General features: G+C 44.4%; 1 protein-coding gene across 1 annotated transcript; it reads left to right on the top strand.

Moving 5' to 3' along the window:
* The first annotated feature begins 6,025 nt into the window (after nt 1-6,025).
* Nucleotides 6,026-6,478, top strand: LOC132563039 (protein argonaute-2-like). Its single transcript, XM_060227800.1, has one exon. It carries the CDS (start codon nt 6,026-6,028, stop codon nt 6,476-6,478), a length of 453 nt encoding a protein of 150 aa, XP_060083783.1.
* Nucleotides 6,479-19,688: the final 13,210 nt, after the last annotated feature.

Below are 19,688 nucleotides of genomic sequence, written 5' to 3'. Positions count from 1 at the left end.
GTCTTTTCCGAAACATCTAAGTTCCGTCCGTCTTCTTCCCAGAGAGTTCCGCTTAGTCCCTCCAGGACATCACAGTTGCTCTTTTCTAAAGACATCGGTGTCCCAATCGCCCCTATAAGAATTTGGAGTTCTGCCCACCCCATGAGAAACATTCCTTAACATAACGAAATTTACCTAGTCTTTCTAGACAGGTACTTTGATATGACAGATAACGTAGATGATTAGCAGACACATTATGTATAAAAATGTGATCACTGACCAAACATCGCGTCTGGTTTTCATTCAATTATTTAACGAAAGGTACATCATCAACGCAATACAATGGTATTGATTTTGTATATCAACATTTTTGTGTTGCTTATAACACAACTTAGATGTACGCATGTCACTGTGCTTGTTCTAATATAGTATTGAATACGTAATTGTTTGTATATAAATATATATGAATTAAATAAATATCTGTACACACACACAAATAGTATACATTACACAAGTGTGATCTCTTACTGGGAAAGCGAAGTTTGTATTCAAGATAACCTGTATTACAGTGTAAGATGACGCTTACAGTGTGCGTTTACATTTTCAATAAATTATGTATAATCGTTCAAAAGCTCACCCTGGATTAAATTATCTGTTGGCAGCTGGTCACGTGTAATTAAATGAAATATAAAAAAGCACATTTTAACACTTTACGATTCAATAATAATTTTTAAAAAACGTTAATAAGAAAAGAAAAGTTAATACATATATCTACTGTTCTTTTCACTCGCAAATTAAAAACTAACCTTTCTAGTCCTTGTGTATTACTTTTGTTATAATATGTAGTCTTTCATCAAGCGAAGACCGGAAATATAGAGTAAAATCCAATTTGCATATTCAAATAACTCATTTAAATATGTCGTACACTTTGGACATAGTGACGTTTTAAATGCACCTCTGGAAACAGACTGTCTCCCACCGTCCTCCCTTAAGTATTTTTCTCATATTGGTCTCATGAAATCGTCTATGTGGGTGTCATCATTAGCATACACGGTGCTGATTCACTGCTACATTTAAAAGCAACCTATCGAAAGGTATTCACATTTAAAATAACCAGCTACGAAGCAATACTTTCGCAAAAAAATAAAGGAAAAATAAAGCTGAAATATGAAGAGATTTTGAACGAAGCCAAGTGTGATTTTCATGGCAAGCCTGGGTTGTCAAATGAACAAAGCTCCAGAAGGTAGTGTTCTCTTTGTCCCTATATTCGTAATCGCCGTTAAAAAGTCGAACGTGCTAAGTCCGTTACGGTCTGCTGAATTTCGATACACTTCTGAGGTTTTTGTGTAGTTTGTAAAGCTTTGTTTTAGTCAGTGGTATATATCAATTTATCTCCGTTCTTTTCTGTGCATGATGTTAATCTATATGCGTGGTTCCAACAGGCTTTTTTTAATCCGTTTATTGAATTTTTAATTAGTTTGCGTAAAATGCATCCGGTCGATATGTGGTATGATCTAGGGGCACTAAGTATGGGTGTCACTCACATTTGTTTATGAAGACATAGTTAATATAACTTCGACAAATTGATGAAATCACGACAGTATTTGTTCTCCTAATACTGAGAACGTTCTGGTTTTGTATTTGTGTCCATCGGAAAAAATATAATATCTCAATAATACCAAACCCTGTAACCCACGCCCCCCCCCCCCCCACCCCCACACACACACAGATATATATATATATAATCAATGTGGTAATAATGACGATACATACCTACATAGATATTCAGTTTTTCATCATTTTAATTTCCTGTATGTAAAAAATATGCCTACAGGTACGAGTCACGTGTTGTGCGTGACCGTGTGTGCTATATATGGCATGCCCTTTGTAACATTGAATATTCTAACCTATCCTTGCCCCTACCCGATGATCATTAGTGAACACAATAATAGCTATTTGGGATGCAATTATATCAATATGACGTTAATGCCAATATGTATTTATCACATCTTTGTCAACTTAAAACACGTCATGCTGGTACGATTTATAACTAAATCTCAGTTCATTAAGCTGACAACAGATCACTCGCACCGACCGACGAAGCTACAGGGCCCACCACTAATTAGCCTGCTAATAGCCTCTTCTATTTCTTCAGATGTCGCCTGGTCAATTAACCGGACGTGTCCAAACATGGTAATGCTGTTATTAACGTCCCCACCAGGTCAACTGTTATGGACATTTTTAACAAATTAGGTAAAGGAAATGACGTTAGCTGACTGGACGTCCTAGTTGTCCTATTTCTCGACAAAGCCCCGTCAATACGGTCCGATACCGAAGAAGGCCGGGACCCGTACATAATGGGGCCATCATTGGGGCCGGGACCTGTACATAATGGGGCCGGGACCTGTACATAATGGGGCCATCATTGGGGCCGGGACCAGTACACAATGGGGCCATCATGGAGGCCGGGACCTGTACATAATGGGGACCATCATTGGGGCCGGGACCCGTACATAATGGGGACCATCATTGGGGCCGGGACCCGTACATAATGGGGCCATCATTGGGGCCGGGACCTGTACATAATGGGGCCATCATTGGGGCCGGGACACGTACATAATGGGGACCATCATTGGGGCCGGGACCTGTGCATAATGGGGCCGGGACCTGTACATAATGGGGCCATCATTGGGCCGGGACCTGTACATAATGGGGCCATCATTGGGGCCGGGACCTGTACATAATGGGGCCGGGACCTGTACATAATGGGGCCATCATTGGGGCCGGGACCTGTACACAATGGGGCCATCATGGAGGCCGGGACCTGTACATAATGGGGACCATCATTGGGGCCGGGACCCGTACATAATGGGGACCATCATTGGGGCCGGGACACGTACATAATGGGGCCATCATTGGGGCCGGGACCTGTACATAATAGGGGCCATCATGGAGGCCGGGACCTGTACATAATGGGGCCATCATTGGGCCGGGACCTGTACATAATGGGGGCCATCATTGGGGCCGGGACCTGTACATAATAGGGCCATCATTGGGGCCGGGACCCGTACATAATGGGGCCATCATTGGGGCCGGGACCGGTACATAATGGCGTCATCATTGGGGCCGGGACACGTACATAATGGGGACCATCATTGGGGCCGGGACCCGTACATAATGGGGCCATCATTGGGGCCGGGACCTGTACATAATGGGGACCATCATTGGGGCCGGGACCCGTACATAATGGGGACCATCATTGGGGCCGGGACCCGTACATAATAGGAACCATCATTGGGGCCGGGACCTGTACATAATGGGGCCGGTACCTGTACATAATGGGGGCCATCATAGGGGCCGGGACCTGTACATAATGGGGCCATCATTGGGCCGGGACCTGTACATAATGGGGGCCATCATTGGGGCCGGGACACGTACATAATGGGGACCATCATTGGGGCCGGGACCCGTACATAATGGGGCCATCATTGGGGCCGGGACCTGTACATAATGGGGACCATCATTGGGGCCGGGACACGTACATAATGGGGACCATCATTGGGGCCGGGACCCGGACATAATGGGGCCATCATTGGGGCCGGGACCTGTACATAATGGGGGCCATCATTGGGGCCGGGACCCGTACATAATGGGGCCATCATTGGGGCCGGGACCCGTACATAATGGGACCATCATCGGGGCCGGGACCTGTACATAATAGGAACCATCATTGGGGCCGGGACACGTACATAATGGGGACCATCATTGGGGCCGGGACCTGTGCATAATGGGGCCGGGACCTGTACATAATGGGGCCATCATTGGGGCCGGGACACGTACATAATGGGGACCATCATTGGGGCCGGGACTTGTACATCATGGAGGCCATCATTGGGGCCGGGACCCGTACATAATAGGGGCCATCATGGAGGCCGGGACCTGTACATAATGGGGCCATCATTGGGCCGGGACCTGTACATAATGGGGGCCATCATTGGGGCCGGGACCTGTACATAATGGGGGCCATCATTGGGGCCGGGACCTGTACATAATAGGGCCATCATTGGGGCCGGGACCCGTACATAATGGGGCCATCATGGGGGCCGGGACCCGTACATAATGGGACCATCATCGGGGCCGGGACCTGTACATAATAGGAACCATCATTGGGGCCGGGACACGTACATAATGGGGACCATCATTGGGGCTGGGACCTGTGCATAATGGGGCCGGGACCTGTACATAATGGGGCCATCATTGGGGCCGGGACACGTACATAATGGGGACCATCATTGGGGCCGGGACTTGTACATCATGGAGGCCATCATTGGGGCCGGGACCTGTACATAATGGGGCCGGGACCTGTACATAATGGGGGCCATCACAGGGGCCGGGACCTGTACATAATGGGGCTATCATTGGGCCGGGACCTGTACATAATGGGGGCCATCATTGGGGCCGGGACACGTACATAATGGGGACCATCATTGGGGCCGGGACCCGTACATAATAGGGGCCATCATGGAGGCCGGGACCTGTACATAATGGGGCCATCATTGGGCCGGGACCTGTACATAATGGGGGCCATCATTGGGGCCGGGACACGTACATAATGGGGACCATCATTGGGGCCGGGACCGGTACATAATGGGGCCATCATTGGGGCCGGGACCTGTACATAATGGGGACCATCATTGGGGCCGGGACCCGTACATAATGGGGACCATCATTGGGGCCGGGACCCGTACATAATGGGGCCATCATTGGGGCCGGGACCTGTACATAATGGGGGCCATCATTGGGGCCGGGACCCGTACATAATGGGGCCATCATTGGGGCCGGGACCCGTACATAATGGGACCATCATCGGGGCCGGGACCTGTACATAATAGGAACCATCATTGGGGCCGGGACCCGTACATAATGGGGCCATCATTGGGGCCGGAACCTGTACATAATGGGAGCCATCATTGGGGCCGGGACCCGTATATAATGGGGCCATCATTGGAGCCGGGACCCGTACATAATGGGACCATCATCGGGGCCGGGACCTGTACATAATGGGGCCATCATTGGGGCCGGGACCCGTACATAATGGGGGCCATCATGGAGGCCGGGACCTGTACATAATGGGGCCATCACTGGGGCCGGGACCCGTACATAATAGGGGTCATCATGGAGGCCGGGACCTGTACATAATGGGGCCATCATTGGGCCGGGACCTGTACATAATGGGGGCCATCATTGTGGCCGGGACCTGTACATAATGGGGGCCATCATTGGGGCCGGGACCTGTACATAATAGGGCCATCATTGGGGCCGGGACCCGTACATAATGGGGCCATCATTGGGGCCGGGACCTGTACATAATGGGGCCATCATTGGGGCCGGGACACGTACATAATGGGGACCATCATTGGGGCCGGGACCAGTACATAATGGGGCCATCATTGGGGCCGGGACCTGTACATAATGGGGACCATCATTGGGGCCGGGACCCGTACATAATGGGGACCATCATTGGGCCGGGACACGTACATAATGGGGCCATCATTGGGGCCGGGACCTGTACATAATGGGGCCATCATTGGGGCCGGGACCCGTACATAATAGGAACCATCATTGGGGCCGGGACCTGTACATAATGGGGCCGGGACCTGTACATAATGGGGGCCATCACAGGGGCCGGGACCTGTACATAATGGGGCCATCATTGGGCCGGGACCTGTACATAATGGGGGCCATCATTGGGGCCGGGACACGTACATAATGGGGACCATCATTGGGGCCGGGACCCGTACATAATAGGGGCCATCATGGAGGCCGGGACCTGTACATAATGGGGCCATCATTGGGCCGGGACCTGTACATAATGGGGGCCATCATTGGGGCCGGGACACGTACATAATGGGGACCATCATTGGGGCCGGGACCCGTACATAATGGGGCCATCATTGGGGCCGGGACCTGTACATAATGGGGACCATCATTGGGGCCGGGACCCGTACATAATGGGGACCATCATTGGGGCCGGGACCCGTACATAATGGGGCCATCATTGGGGCCGGGACCTGTACATAATGGGGGCCATCATTGGGGCCGGGACCCGTACATAATGGGGCCATCATTGGGGCCGGAACCTGTACATAATGGGAGCCATCACTGGGGCCGGGACCCGTATATAATGGGGCCATCATTGGAGCCGGGACCTGTACATAATGGGGGCCACCATGGAGGCCGGGACCTGTACATAATGGGGCCATCACTGGGGCCGGGACCCGTACATAATGTGGGCCATCATGGAGGCCGAGACCTGTACATAATGGGGCCATCACTAGGGCCGGGACCCGTACATAATGGGGGCCATTATGGAGGCCGGGATCTGTACATAATGGGGCCATCATTGGGGCCGGGACCTGTACATAATGGGGGCCATCATGGAGGCCGGGACCTGTATATAATGGGGCCAATTACAGGGACAGATACCCATACAGGATGAAGCAATTACAGAGGCCGGGGACCTAAAAGTGGATGGGGTGGGGTGGGGGTTGGGTGTTGTGGGGTGTTGTGGGGGTGGGGTTTGGTGAGGTGGGGTGGGTTGGGGTGGGTAGCAGGGAGCCACGCATTAGATGATGGAATTAATGAGGCAGCGATCCACACTGAATTGAGACAATTATAGAGGCCGAGGCATGGACCAACACAAGATTGCGGAATTAGAGAGACAGGAACCCACACAAGTTAGTGGAAATTACAGAGGCAGGGACACAAGATTGGGCAATTGCAGGAAGGAACTGGGACAGAAAGGCGGAAAATAGAGGATGTGACTATCACCACAAAGGAAGAGGATAAACACGTAGTTATTGTGACGGTGGCGCTGATGTTGAACCACTCGTTAATTACGAAAACTTCCCAATTACAACATAATGTTCTCCCACAATGCCCTTCGTTTCAGTCTCAGTATAGTGATATGCTTGCCAGCCAATGAGGGGGCGAGAATGAGTTATACCATCTTATGTACAATATACACAACCAGTACTTGCTAGTATTGAATTCATCAATTTCCCATACAATACACCTCAAATCACACATTTGGTACTATATACACTAATATCGTTCGACGAAATACAACATTACTCTCTGTGTTTTTACACTTACAACGTAAAATCTCTAACTGAGGCTTGCCAACCGCAGTGAATAGAATATATCTCACGGCAATTAGGTTTGCCCAATAACATAGTCTTGTCATTCATACCTGTTGTAAATGGGAAGAATTGTAACATATCTAGATGTAATATAACATGATGCACGTACTTACCAAAATAATAACATCAATGTAACCATTTGCTCTAGGAACTGTATTGTTGGCGAACCGTTGTCAATGTAGCACAACTGACGCCGCCTACTGCTTCCGGTATGATATGGCTATCCACTGAACTCGCCACAATAATATGTAATTATTATTATTTGTTTTTTATTTATTTTGTTTTCATTATCACGGTTGTTTTTTCATGTTTGATGAAAACATGTGCTTATCAAATTAAAAGGAGTATTGCTATGTACGTAAAATGTAGAAATTTGTCTTTACGTTGGGTCAACTGCATACTTTAAAGTTCTATTCAGGTCCCACCCTTAATACATTATTTATATAGTCGGCATACCTTATCACATAAAATATACAATATTCTCCAAACGTTTACAGAGTTATATACAATGCCCTCCAAACCTATACAGCGTTATATACAATACCCTCCAAACCTATACAGAGTTATATACAATGCCCTCCAATCCTATACAGAGTTATATACAATGCCCTCCAAACCTATACAGCGTTATATACAATACCCTCCAAACCTATACAGAGTTATATACAATGCCCTCCAAACCTATACAGAGTTATATATAATACCCTCCAAACATATACAGAGTTATATACAATACCCTCCAAACCTATACAGAGTTATATACAATGCCCTCCAAACCTATACAGAGTTATATATAATACCCTCCAAACCTATACAGAGTTATATATAATACCCTCCAAACATATACAGAGTTATATACAATGCCCCCAAACATATACAGAGTTATATACAATACCCTCCAAACATCTACAGAGTTATATATAATACCCTCCAAACCTATACAGAGTTATATACAATTCCCCCCAAACCTATACAGCGTTATATACAATACCCTCCAAACCTTTACAGAGTTATTTATAATACCCTCCAAACCTATATAGAGTTATATATAATACCCTCCAAACATATACAGAGTTATATACAATACCCTCCAAACCTATACAGAGTTATATACAATACACTCCAAACATCTACAGAGTTATATATAATACCCTCCAAACCTATACAGAGTTATATACAATGCCCCCAAACATATACAGAGTTATATACAATACACTCCAAACATCTACAGAGTTATATATAATACCCTCCAAACCTATACAGAGTTATATACAATGCCCCCAAACATATACAGAGTTATATACAATACACTCCAAACATCTACAGAGTTATATACAATACCCTCCAAACCTATACAGAGTTATATACAATGCCCCCAAACATATACAGAGTTATATACAATACCCTCCAAACATCTACAGAGTTATATATAATACCCTCCAAACCTATACAGAGTTATATACAATACCCTCCAAACCTATACAGAGTTATATACAATGCCCCCAAACATATACAGAGTTATATACAATACCCTCCAAACATCTACAGAGTTATATATAATACCCTCCAAACCTATACAGAGTTATATACAATACCCTCCAAACCTATACAGAGTTATATACAATGCCCCCAAACATATACAGAGTTATATACAATACCCTCCAAACATCTACAGAGTTATATATAATACCCTCCAAACCTATACAGAGTTATATACAATACACTCCAAACATCTACAGAGTTATATATAATACCCTCCAAACCTATACAGAGTTATATACAATACCCTCCAAACATATACAGAGTTATATACAATGCCCCCAAACATATACAGAGTTATATACAATACCCTCCAAACCTATACAGAGTTATATACAATACCCTCCAAACATCTACAGAGTTATATATAATACCCTCCAAACCTATACAGAGTTATATACAATAACCTTATGTACTACCAAAATGATATACCTTACACTGTCTCTATATCATACCTACCTCAATGATATACCTTACACTGTCTCTATAGCATACCTACCTAAATGATATACCTTACACTGTCTCTATATCATACCTACCTCAATGATATACCCTTACACTGTCTCTATATCATACCTACCTCAATGATATACCTTACACTGTCTCTATATCATACCTACCTCAATGATGTAGATTACACTGTCTCTATATCATACCTACCTCAATGATATACCTTACACTGTTTCTATATCATACCTACCTCAATGATATACCCTTATACTGTCTCTATATCATACCTACCTAAAAGATATACCCTTACACTGTCTCTATATCATACCTACCTCAATGATATACCCTTATACTGTCTCTATAGCATACCTACCTCAATGATATACCTTACACTGTCTCTATATCATACCTACCTCAATGATATACCTTACACTGTCTCTATAGCATACCTACCTAAAAGATATACCCTTATACTGTCTCTATATCACACATGTACCACGTAAATGCGTTATCTTCATTATTATTATACATTGAGGATAAAAAAGACAAAGATGTCATCACAATGACAAGTAGCATTTGTCTAGCTTATCCCTGTCTTTAAAAAACGATCATTATTTCTTTTGTATTAATCAAAGCTAAAACAGATGCATGTATCAGTTTATCGGAAAACAACAGCTTCCCTCTTCCCTCTAAACACTTCCTCCGTCTAATGAAGATGCACGCCTGTTGTAGAATTTACATCATTCAGATGCACCATCAACACTGTAATACAAAACATGTGCTCATTGGGGCGTGTGAATGCACGTGTTAACACTACACTGTTCTGTCGGTATACATTACGTTGATCTGTTTGATGTAGAGTTTGTTAAACACCAATTCCTAATCAATGCACTGTATCTATACGTTAAAAGGTTAATTATATAGAAATTGTCGGTGTAGATCTCTCCCGATCTCTGTATTCTCTGTATAATTTATAATCCTCGTGTGTTAACTGGAGAAAACTCTGACCTAGATTATCTACAGACCTAGTATCTACTGACCTAGATTATCTACTGACCTAGTATCTACTGACCTAGATTATCTACTAACCTAGTATCTACTGATCTAGTGACGTCACTACATATTGACATTTCTCCTGTTTCTTACTAATTGTCACCACAAGATACATTATCAATGGACACTGGTAATTACTTACGATTTTTAAAAACTCTCGTTTTCCGACTACTTCAAAAGTATTTCTTTCTATGGCTTTGCACTTTCATATTTTCACAAGTCTACAAAAATACAAGACAACATTGGTACACAGGTGGTACTATCTGGGGCTAACATACGAAATATAGAAGATTAAATGTCAAAAACTTCAATGTTTCAAAGAATTCTTTAATTCCTGTTTTATCAAAACATAACACGAATACGACTTGTTCGTTTTATATAAAATATGATCTTGGTAACTGAATACCCGTACACCGTGGTACTGCTATAAACTCAGTGATATATAGTAGTATGATAGCAGGAACCACCAGGACCACCAACCAAGGCAGCATCGAGTCCAACAGTAACGTCTTATACAAAAGATCTCTTTTTCCAATCTAAAGCATAAAAAGTCTGCAATCTTAGAGGCACAAGGAATTGAGCTCTTTCCAAACGCTTACAGCGGAAAACAATTGAAGTTCCAGAGCCGACAGAGCAGACACAGAGACTAGAAATATACTTAATGTGATATCATTGTAATAGTGTCATGTATCTGTTAGAAACACATCTGACGTCACCAAAGCAGTCAAACGGGCAATATGTATGGGGTTCACTGACAAGGGGAGGACATACCACTGATGCAACAGCTACAGACTTACTGACAAAGGGTGGGGGGGGGCGTATCTCAGATGCAACAGCTATGGGCTAACCGACAGTAAAAGGACGTGTCTGAGAGGGAGAGGAAGCATCCCTGAAGTAACAGCTAAGGACGCATTGACAGGGGAGGATGTTTCCTTGATGCAACATCTATGGACTTACTAACAAGGGGAGGACGGACCACTAATGCAACAGTTATGGGCTCACTGACAAAAAGAGGACGTGTCTGAGAGGGAGAGGAAGCATCCCTGATGTAATAACTAAGGGCTCATTGACAGGGGAGGATGTTTCCTTGATGCAACAGCTATGGGCTTACTGACAAGGGTGGGGGCGTATCTCAGATGCAATAGCTATGGGCTCACTTACAATAAGAGGACGTGTCTGAGAGGGAGAGGAAGCATGCCAGATGTAACAGCTATGGACTCATTGACAAGGGAACGAGGCATCCCTAATGCAACATTTATGGGCTCGTTGAGGGGGGAGGCAGTATCCTTCATGTAACTGTTACTGGCTCACTGGCAGGAGGAGGACGTTTTCAACTTGAAACATGTTTACTGCCTTTCGATAGATTCGGTACAAATTATGCAACCTACACAAACCCCTTTTCGTGTAAGAAAATATATTAAGTTATTAAAAACAAAACACAAGACGACATATTTACAATTATTACTCTCCTAAAACCTTAAGTAAACATGTCTTTCTGATGTTACCCGTATACTACCCGTAGAACACCCACAGTGCCAATGATCACTTAAAGTGTAGACGGGATTTATCATGAAGGAAAAGTGATCTTTTCATTCAGCTGTAGTGTCGACATGACGACGTTTACATCAACATCAGTGTACGTTCTAAATGTGCATGCGCTGTTTGCCATGGACTAGTGTGAAACAAAGACATTAAGAGTAAACAATACAATATGCTGATAGTAACCTGGACAGTAGATGTTTCATCGTCTTTCGACTTCTTCTAGATTGCAGTCCTGGTTCACTGGTGACGTGTTCATGTTCGACCTTGTTAGTCGCTCAAGGTCATGATGATAGTATTGTCACGTTACACGACATTTATTGAATAAAAACCGATGTCAAGTTCAAAATGGCCAACATTTCAGTCCCTCTAATCCAACCCTTGAGGCCAGCCATTTTTATCCAATCATGATTGATCTAATACCCAGTACGTTATAAATATGTAATACAGACGTCGGATTACATTCAGATAGACTTTTGATATAAGTTCATGTCCCCGTGGAGGACACAAGACGAATTGTCGTACAAAAACGTCCCTGATACCCAAACAGCAGATATAAACGATTCCTCCGTGCTGTACACGGACGTCCCTGCCACCCAAACAGCCGACATAACCGATTCCTCCGTGCTGTACACGGGACGTCCCTGATACCCAAACAGCCGACATAAACGATTCCCCCGTGCTGTACACGGACGTCCCTGCCACTCAAACAGCCGACATAAACGATTCCCCCGTGCTGTACACGGACGTCCCTGCCACTCAAACAGCAGACATAAACGATTCCTCCGTGCTGTACACGGGACGTCCCTGATACCCAAACAGCCGACATAAACGATTCCCACGTGCTGTACACGGACGTCCCTGCCACCCAAACAGCAGACATAAACGATTCCTCCTTGTCGCACACGGATGTCTCTCCCACCCAAACAGCCGACATAAACGAATCCCCCGTGCTGTACACGGACGTCCCTGCCATCCAAACAGCCGACATAAACGATTCCTCCGTGTGGCACACGGACGTCCCTGCCATCCAAACAGCCGACATAAACGATTCCTCCGTGCTGTACACGGACGTCCCTGCCACCCAAACAGCCGACATAAACGATTCCTCCGTGCTGTACACGGGACGTCCCTGCCACCCAAACAGCCGACATAAACGATTCCTCCGTGCTGTACACGGGACGTCCCTGCCACCCAAACAGCCGACATAAATGATTCCTCCGTGCTGTACACGGACGTCCCTGCCACCCAAACAGCCGACATAAACGATTCCTCCGTGTCGCACACGGACGTCCCTGCCACCCAAACAGCCGACATAAACGATTCGTAATCGTTCGTAATCCTGAACTACACGTTATACTTAAACTTAAACAATCTCGGCTCCCAATTGCCAAAAAAATATTAGTCTCTCCACGACATCCCAACAACAACCGGCATGATCATCTTGTTATCGGCATAACATGTATTAACTTATGTCAGATTTTAGTTAGTAACAGGTATCACTTTCTACCAAGGAAAGTCAATATCACACACGTCTCTGTATACAAATCCAGTTATTTCCATTGACAGAACAACGTGTATCACGTAACAGCTGCGTTTGTAACACGCACTGCAGGTTTATCGCAGTTTTTTTGTTGTTGTTGCCATGACAGCCTTTGTATTTTTGCTTGTGTATTGTGTAAGAGATTCCACTCCGTCTGTAGGCTTGTAATGACGTTACGTGTGTGCCTGTTGTATCCTAGCCAGACTGTGCACAGGGGGGTGGGGGTGGGTGGGGGGGGGGGGGGGGGCACATGTAGTATAGTAAGTAAACTGACTCGTGTTTTGTCTTTGGGAATGCAAACTTGAATTTGAAAATAATATTCTTTCCAAAGAGTGGTCTGTATTATTTTTCAATGCAAGACACAACGTGGAGTAAAGGCAGTTAACGACCCGAAATCTTCCTCAAATAAACACATAATATCAGATCTATAACAACCCGAAATCTACCTCAAATAAACACATAATATCAGATCTATAACAACCCGAAATCTACCTCAAATAAACACATAATATCAGATCTATAACAACCCGAAATCTACCTCAAATAAACACATAATATCAGATCTATAACAACCCGAAATCTACCTCAAATAAACACATAATATCAGATCTATAACAACCCGAAATCTACCTCAAATAAACACATAATATCTGTGATCCAAAACGACACCGAATTAGTTGATCATGAAACGTTATTTTAAATAGTTCCCGCTGCTCCATTTAGCTGAATGTAAAACAATTCCTGACTCATACTATCCTAATCTTACTGACATAGTTATCTCTTTGAGAGAGTTTTATCTCAAGCTTGTAAAGCGAGGTACAAATGCCTTGACAAATTATCCCCGTTCAAGCTTCTAAAAAACACTGATGTAATCCCTGTGAAAGTTTGCCTGAAGCTCTGATTACCGCGATAGGGCCTCGTTTGGTTCCTGTCAGCGGTACTCTCGGTATGTACACATACACTGCACCAATACCTATAACGCTTTGGACTGACAACAACACATGTTTCAGAGTCTTAGTAAATCATCTGAACAATTACAGGTCTCAACACATTATCCATAGAAGTATACAGTGACTACCTACTCAACATCTTTGATACATACACTATCATGGGAAATGACATGTTAACTATCCTTGTCGACAGTTAATGAATGCCAACACCACATACGGAAATAGCAGTATCAAAACTAGGCCGGGGCTCTTAGTAAATTGGACTTCAAAGTTTGAATGTTCTCGCCGAACCAAAGTAACGGCTTTGACATCTCTAATTATCAAAAATGTCAGGTGTAACTCGAAACAAATCATATCCATCAATCGAAGCAGTCATGTCACGTGTAAATCTTAACCAATCATATCTATCAATCGAAGCAGTCATGTCACGTGTAAATCTTAACCAATCATATCCATCAATCGAAGCAGTCATGTCACGCGTAAATCTTAACCAATCATATCTATCAATCGAAGCAGTCATGTCACGTGTAAATCTTAACCAATCATATCCATCAATCGAAGCAGTCATGTCACGCGTAAATCTTAACCAATTATATCTATCAATCGAAGCAGTCATGTCACGCGTAAATCTTAACCAATTATATCTATCAATCGAAGCAGTCATGTCACGTGTAAATCTTAACCAATCATATCCATCAATCGAAGCAGTCATGTCACGCGTAAATCTTAACCAATTATATCTATCAATCGAAGCAGTCATGTCACGTGTAAATCTTAACCAACCATATCTATCAATCGAAGCAGTCATGTCACGTGTAAATCTTAACCAATCATATCTATCAATCGAAGCAGTCATGTCACGTGTAAATCTTAACCAATCATATCTATCAATCGAAACAAGTCTGGCAATCCTACAAAAAGAGGCCCATGGACCATAACAACATTAGAATAGCAGGGCAAGTTATTTAACGATAAAACAGTTCGCATGCATCAGAAGAAAAGTAAAATAAAATAAAACGAAAACAAACTACATCTCAGTTTCTCCACTTCCCACAAAATTTCAGCTCAACTGAGAAGAGTTTTAAATGTACTTTTTAAGATGACAGCACTTGCAGCCATATTGGATTTCGGACTGACCCGTAAAATAATAAATAACACTTGATTAGAACCAGGATCATTTGACTCAAGTTTCAGCTCAGCGAGTGGAACGTAATGAGATGTAGGTTTTTGTGCGGAGAAATCGCGACTGTTACAAAATGGCCGCTAAGGATAGCATTTTGAACTTTCGACGAAGCCTAAACATAACAACACTCTGTCGGCTTCCCTTCCTTTACATTCCCGATAATCTTGAGAGAAAAAATGTTTAAAATGAGTAGTTAACGATGGCGGCCATTACAAATTCAGGATCGACCCGAAAAATAACAACAATTGCAGGCAAGTTTCAGTGAATTCCTTACGGCGGAACATGAACATTTTAAAATGTTTAAAGTTCACATATGGCACACGACAGACGACGCACAACGACGGATGAGGGCTCCAGGTCATCTTATCAGATAACCTAAAGATACACAATAATGACGAACAATCGAATCTCGTTATCCCGAAGTCAGTGGGCAAATTTCGAGTGACCAGATTATTTGATTTAAGTAAGCTCGAATGTTTAGTATGTTCGGTCGAGGCCGACGGAATTCTTCGAATAAGGCATTTCGAGTAAAAAGAGTTCGAGATTATGAGATTTCACTATATATATGATGCCTGATATATCTAAATTTTGGTTGTTTTTGTTCCACACGGACACAAAAACAACAACTGAACAACAGTTCACCTATATCACATCAGATCTGCACACCTACATCAGACATCATACCAGATCTGTACACCTATATCAGACATCATACCAGATCTGTACACCTACATCATATATCTTACCCGGAGCTGTCTAAACCGAGATTTAGAGAAAGTCCTTTTAAGGAAAATACTCTACATTGGGTTCAAAGTTGCACATTAGTGCTGGGAAGACATCAGCTGTTGAATATGTTGACTATCACCGTTTCCTCTTAATGATAAGTGCTTCGTGTAACATAGTATAGGAAACAGTAAAGAATCGTGGGAATCGTAGACAGCCATTCATTATGGTGTAACAATGACTATGAACCTTCAATTAGACACTTTCTGACGATAGACAAAATAAATCCCAGCTGTCATTGTCTATCTACTGAGGTTCTATATACCGTACAGGGATAGTAGTGTGGTGTTGTGTGTGGGTTCTATAAACCGTACAGGGATAGTCGTGTGGTGTTATGTGTGGGTTCTATAAACCGTACATGGATAATCGTGTGGTGTTGTGGGTTCTATAAACCGTACATGGATAGTCGTGTGGTGTTGTGGGTTCTATAAACCGTACAGGTATAGCCGTATGGTGTTGTGGGTTCTATAAACCGTACATGGATAGTCGTGTGGTGTTGTGTGTGGGTTCTATAAACCGTACAGGGATAGTCGTGTGGTGATGTGTGTCCTATATACCGTACAGGGATAGTCGTGTGGTGATGTGTGTCCTATATACCGTACAGGGATAGCCGTGTGGTGTTGTCGGTTCTATAAACCGTACAAGTAAAGTCGTGTGGTGTTGTGTGTGGGTTCTATATACCGTACAGGGATAGTCGTGTGGTGTTGTGTGTGGGTTCTATAAACCGTACAGGGATGGTCGTGTGGTGTAGTGTGGGTTCTACATACCGTACAGGGATAGTCGTGTGGTGTTGTGTGTGGGTTCTATATACCGTACAGGGATAGTCGTGTGGTGTTGTGTGTGGGTTCTATAAACCGTACAGGGATAGTCGTGTGGTGTTGTGTGTGGGTTCTATAAACCGTACAGGGATGGTCGTGTGGTGTAGTGTGGGTTCTATATACCGTACAGGGATAGTCGTGTGGTGTTGTGTGTGGGTTCTATATACCGTACAGGGATAGTCGTGTGGTGTTGTGTGTGGGTTCTATATACCGTACAGGGATAGTCGTGTGGTGTTGTGTGTGGGTTCTATATACCGTACAGGGATAGTCGTGTGGTGTTGTGTGTGGGTTCTATAAACCGTACAGGGATAGTCGTGTGGTGTTGTGTGTGGGTTCAATAAACCGTACAGGGATAGTCGTGTGGTGTAGTGTGGGTTCTACATACCGTACAGGGATAGTCGTGTGGTGTTGTGTGTAGGTTCTATAAACCGTACAGGGATAGTCGTGTGGTGTTGTGTGGGTTCCTATATACCGTACAGGTATAGTCGTGTGGTGTTGTGTGGGTTTCTATATACCGTACAGGGATAGTCGTGTGGTGTTGTGTGGGTTCTATATACCGTACAGGGATAGTCGTGTGGTGTTGTGTGTGTGTGTCCTATATACCGTACAGGAATAGTCGTGTGGTGTTGTGTGGGTTCTATATACCGTACAGGGATAGTCGTGTGGTGTTGTGCGTGGGTTCTATATACCGTACAGGGATAGTTTGTGGTGTTGTGTGTGTGTCCTATATACCGGACAGGGGTAGTCGTGTGATGTTGTGTGGGTTCCTGTATACCGTACAGGGATAGTCGTGTGGTGTTGTGTGGATTCATATATACCGTACAGGGATAGTCGTGTGGTGTTGTGTGGGTTCCTATATACCGTACAGGGATAGTCGTGTGGTGTTGTGTGGTTTCCTATATACCGTACAGGGGTAGTCGTGTGGTGTTGTGTGGGTTCCTATATACCGTACACGGATAGCCGTGTGGTGTTGTGTGTCCTATATACCGTATAGGGATAGTCGTGTGGTGTTGTGTGGGTTCCTATATACCGTACAGGGATAGTCGTGTGGTGTTGTGTGGGTTCCTGTATACCGTACAGGGATAGTCGTGTGGTGATGTGTGTCCTATATACCGAAGAGGGATAGTCGTGTGGTGTTGTGTGTCCTATATACCGTACAGGCATAGTCGTGTGGTGTTGTGTGTCCTATATACAGTACAGGGATGGTCGTGTGGTGTTGTGTGTGTCCTAAATACCGTACAGGGATAGTCGTGTGGTGATGTGTGTCCTATATACCGAACAAGTATAGTTATGTGGTGTTGTGTGTCCTATATACCGTACAGGGGTAGTCGTGTGGTGTTGTGTGTAGGTTCTATAAACCGTACAGGGATAGCCGTGTGGTGTTGTGTGTGTCCTAAATACCGTACAGGGATAGTCATGTGGTGTTGTGTGGGTTCCTATATACCGTACAGGGATAGTCGTGTGGTGTTGTGTGGTTTCCTATATACCGTACAGGGGTAGTCGTGTGGTGTTGTGTGGGTTCTATATACCGTACACGGATAGCCGTGTGGTGTTGTGTGTCCTATATACCGTATAGGGATAGTCGTGTGGTGTTGTGGGTTCTATATACCGTACAGGGATAGTCGTGTGGTGTTGTGTGTGGGTTCTATAAACCGTACAGGGATAGTCGTGTGGTGTTGTGTGTGGGTTCAATAAACCGTATAGGGACAGTCGTGTGGTGTTGTGTGGGTTCTATATACCGTACAGGGATAGTCGTGTGGTGTTGTGTGTGGGTTCTATATACTGTACAGGGACAGTCGTGTGGTGTTGTGTGGGTTCTATATACCGTACAGGGATAGTCGTGTTGTGTTGTGTGGGTTCTATATACCGTACAGGGATAGTCGTGTGGTGTTGTGTGGGTTCTATGTACCGTACAGGGACAGTCGTGTGGTGTTGTGTGGGTTCTATATACCGCACAGGTATAGTCGTGTGGTGATGTGTGTCCTATATACCGAACAGGGATAGTCGTGTGGTGTTGTGTGTCCTATATACCGTACAGGCATAGTCGTGTGGTGTTGTGTGTCCTATATACCGTACAGGGGTAGTCGTGTGGTGTTGTGTGTGGGTTCTATAAACCGTACAGGGATGGTCGTGTGGTGTTGTGTGTGTCCTAAATACCGTACAGGGATAGTCGTGTGGTGATGTGTGTCCTATATACCGAACAGGTATAGTCGTGTGGTGTTGTGTGTCCTATATACCGTACAGGGGTAGTCGTGTGGTGTTGTGTGTAGGTTCTATAAACCGTACGGGGATAGCCGTGTGGTGTTGTGTGTGTCCTAAATACCGTACAGGGATAGTCGTGTGGTGTTGTGTGGGTTCCTATATACCGTACAGGGATAGTCGTGTGGTGTTGTGTGGTTTCCTATATACCGTACAGGGGTAGTCGTCTGGTGTTGTGTGGGTTCTATATACCGTACACGGATAGCCGTGTGGTGTTGTGTGTCCTATATACCGTATAGGGATAGTCGTGTGGTGTTGTGTGTCCTATATACCGTACAGGGATAGCCATGTGGTGTTGTGTGAGTTCCTATATACCGTACAGGGATAGTCGTGTGGTGTTGTGTGGGTTCCTGTATACCGTACAGGGATAGTCGTGTGGTGTTGTGTGTG

Source organism: Ylistrum balloti, unplaced genomic scaffold (assembly GCF_031769215.1).
Source record: "Ylistrum balloti isolate Yb309-2 unplaced genomic scaffold, AGI_CSIRO_Ybal_v1 Utg371564, whole genome shotgun sequence".
Lineage (NCBI taxonomy): Eukaryota > Metazoa > Mollusca > Bivalvia > Pectinida > Pectinidae > Ylistrum > Ylistrum balloti.
This window is presented reverse-complemented; position numbering and strand designations above follow the sequence as displayed.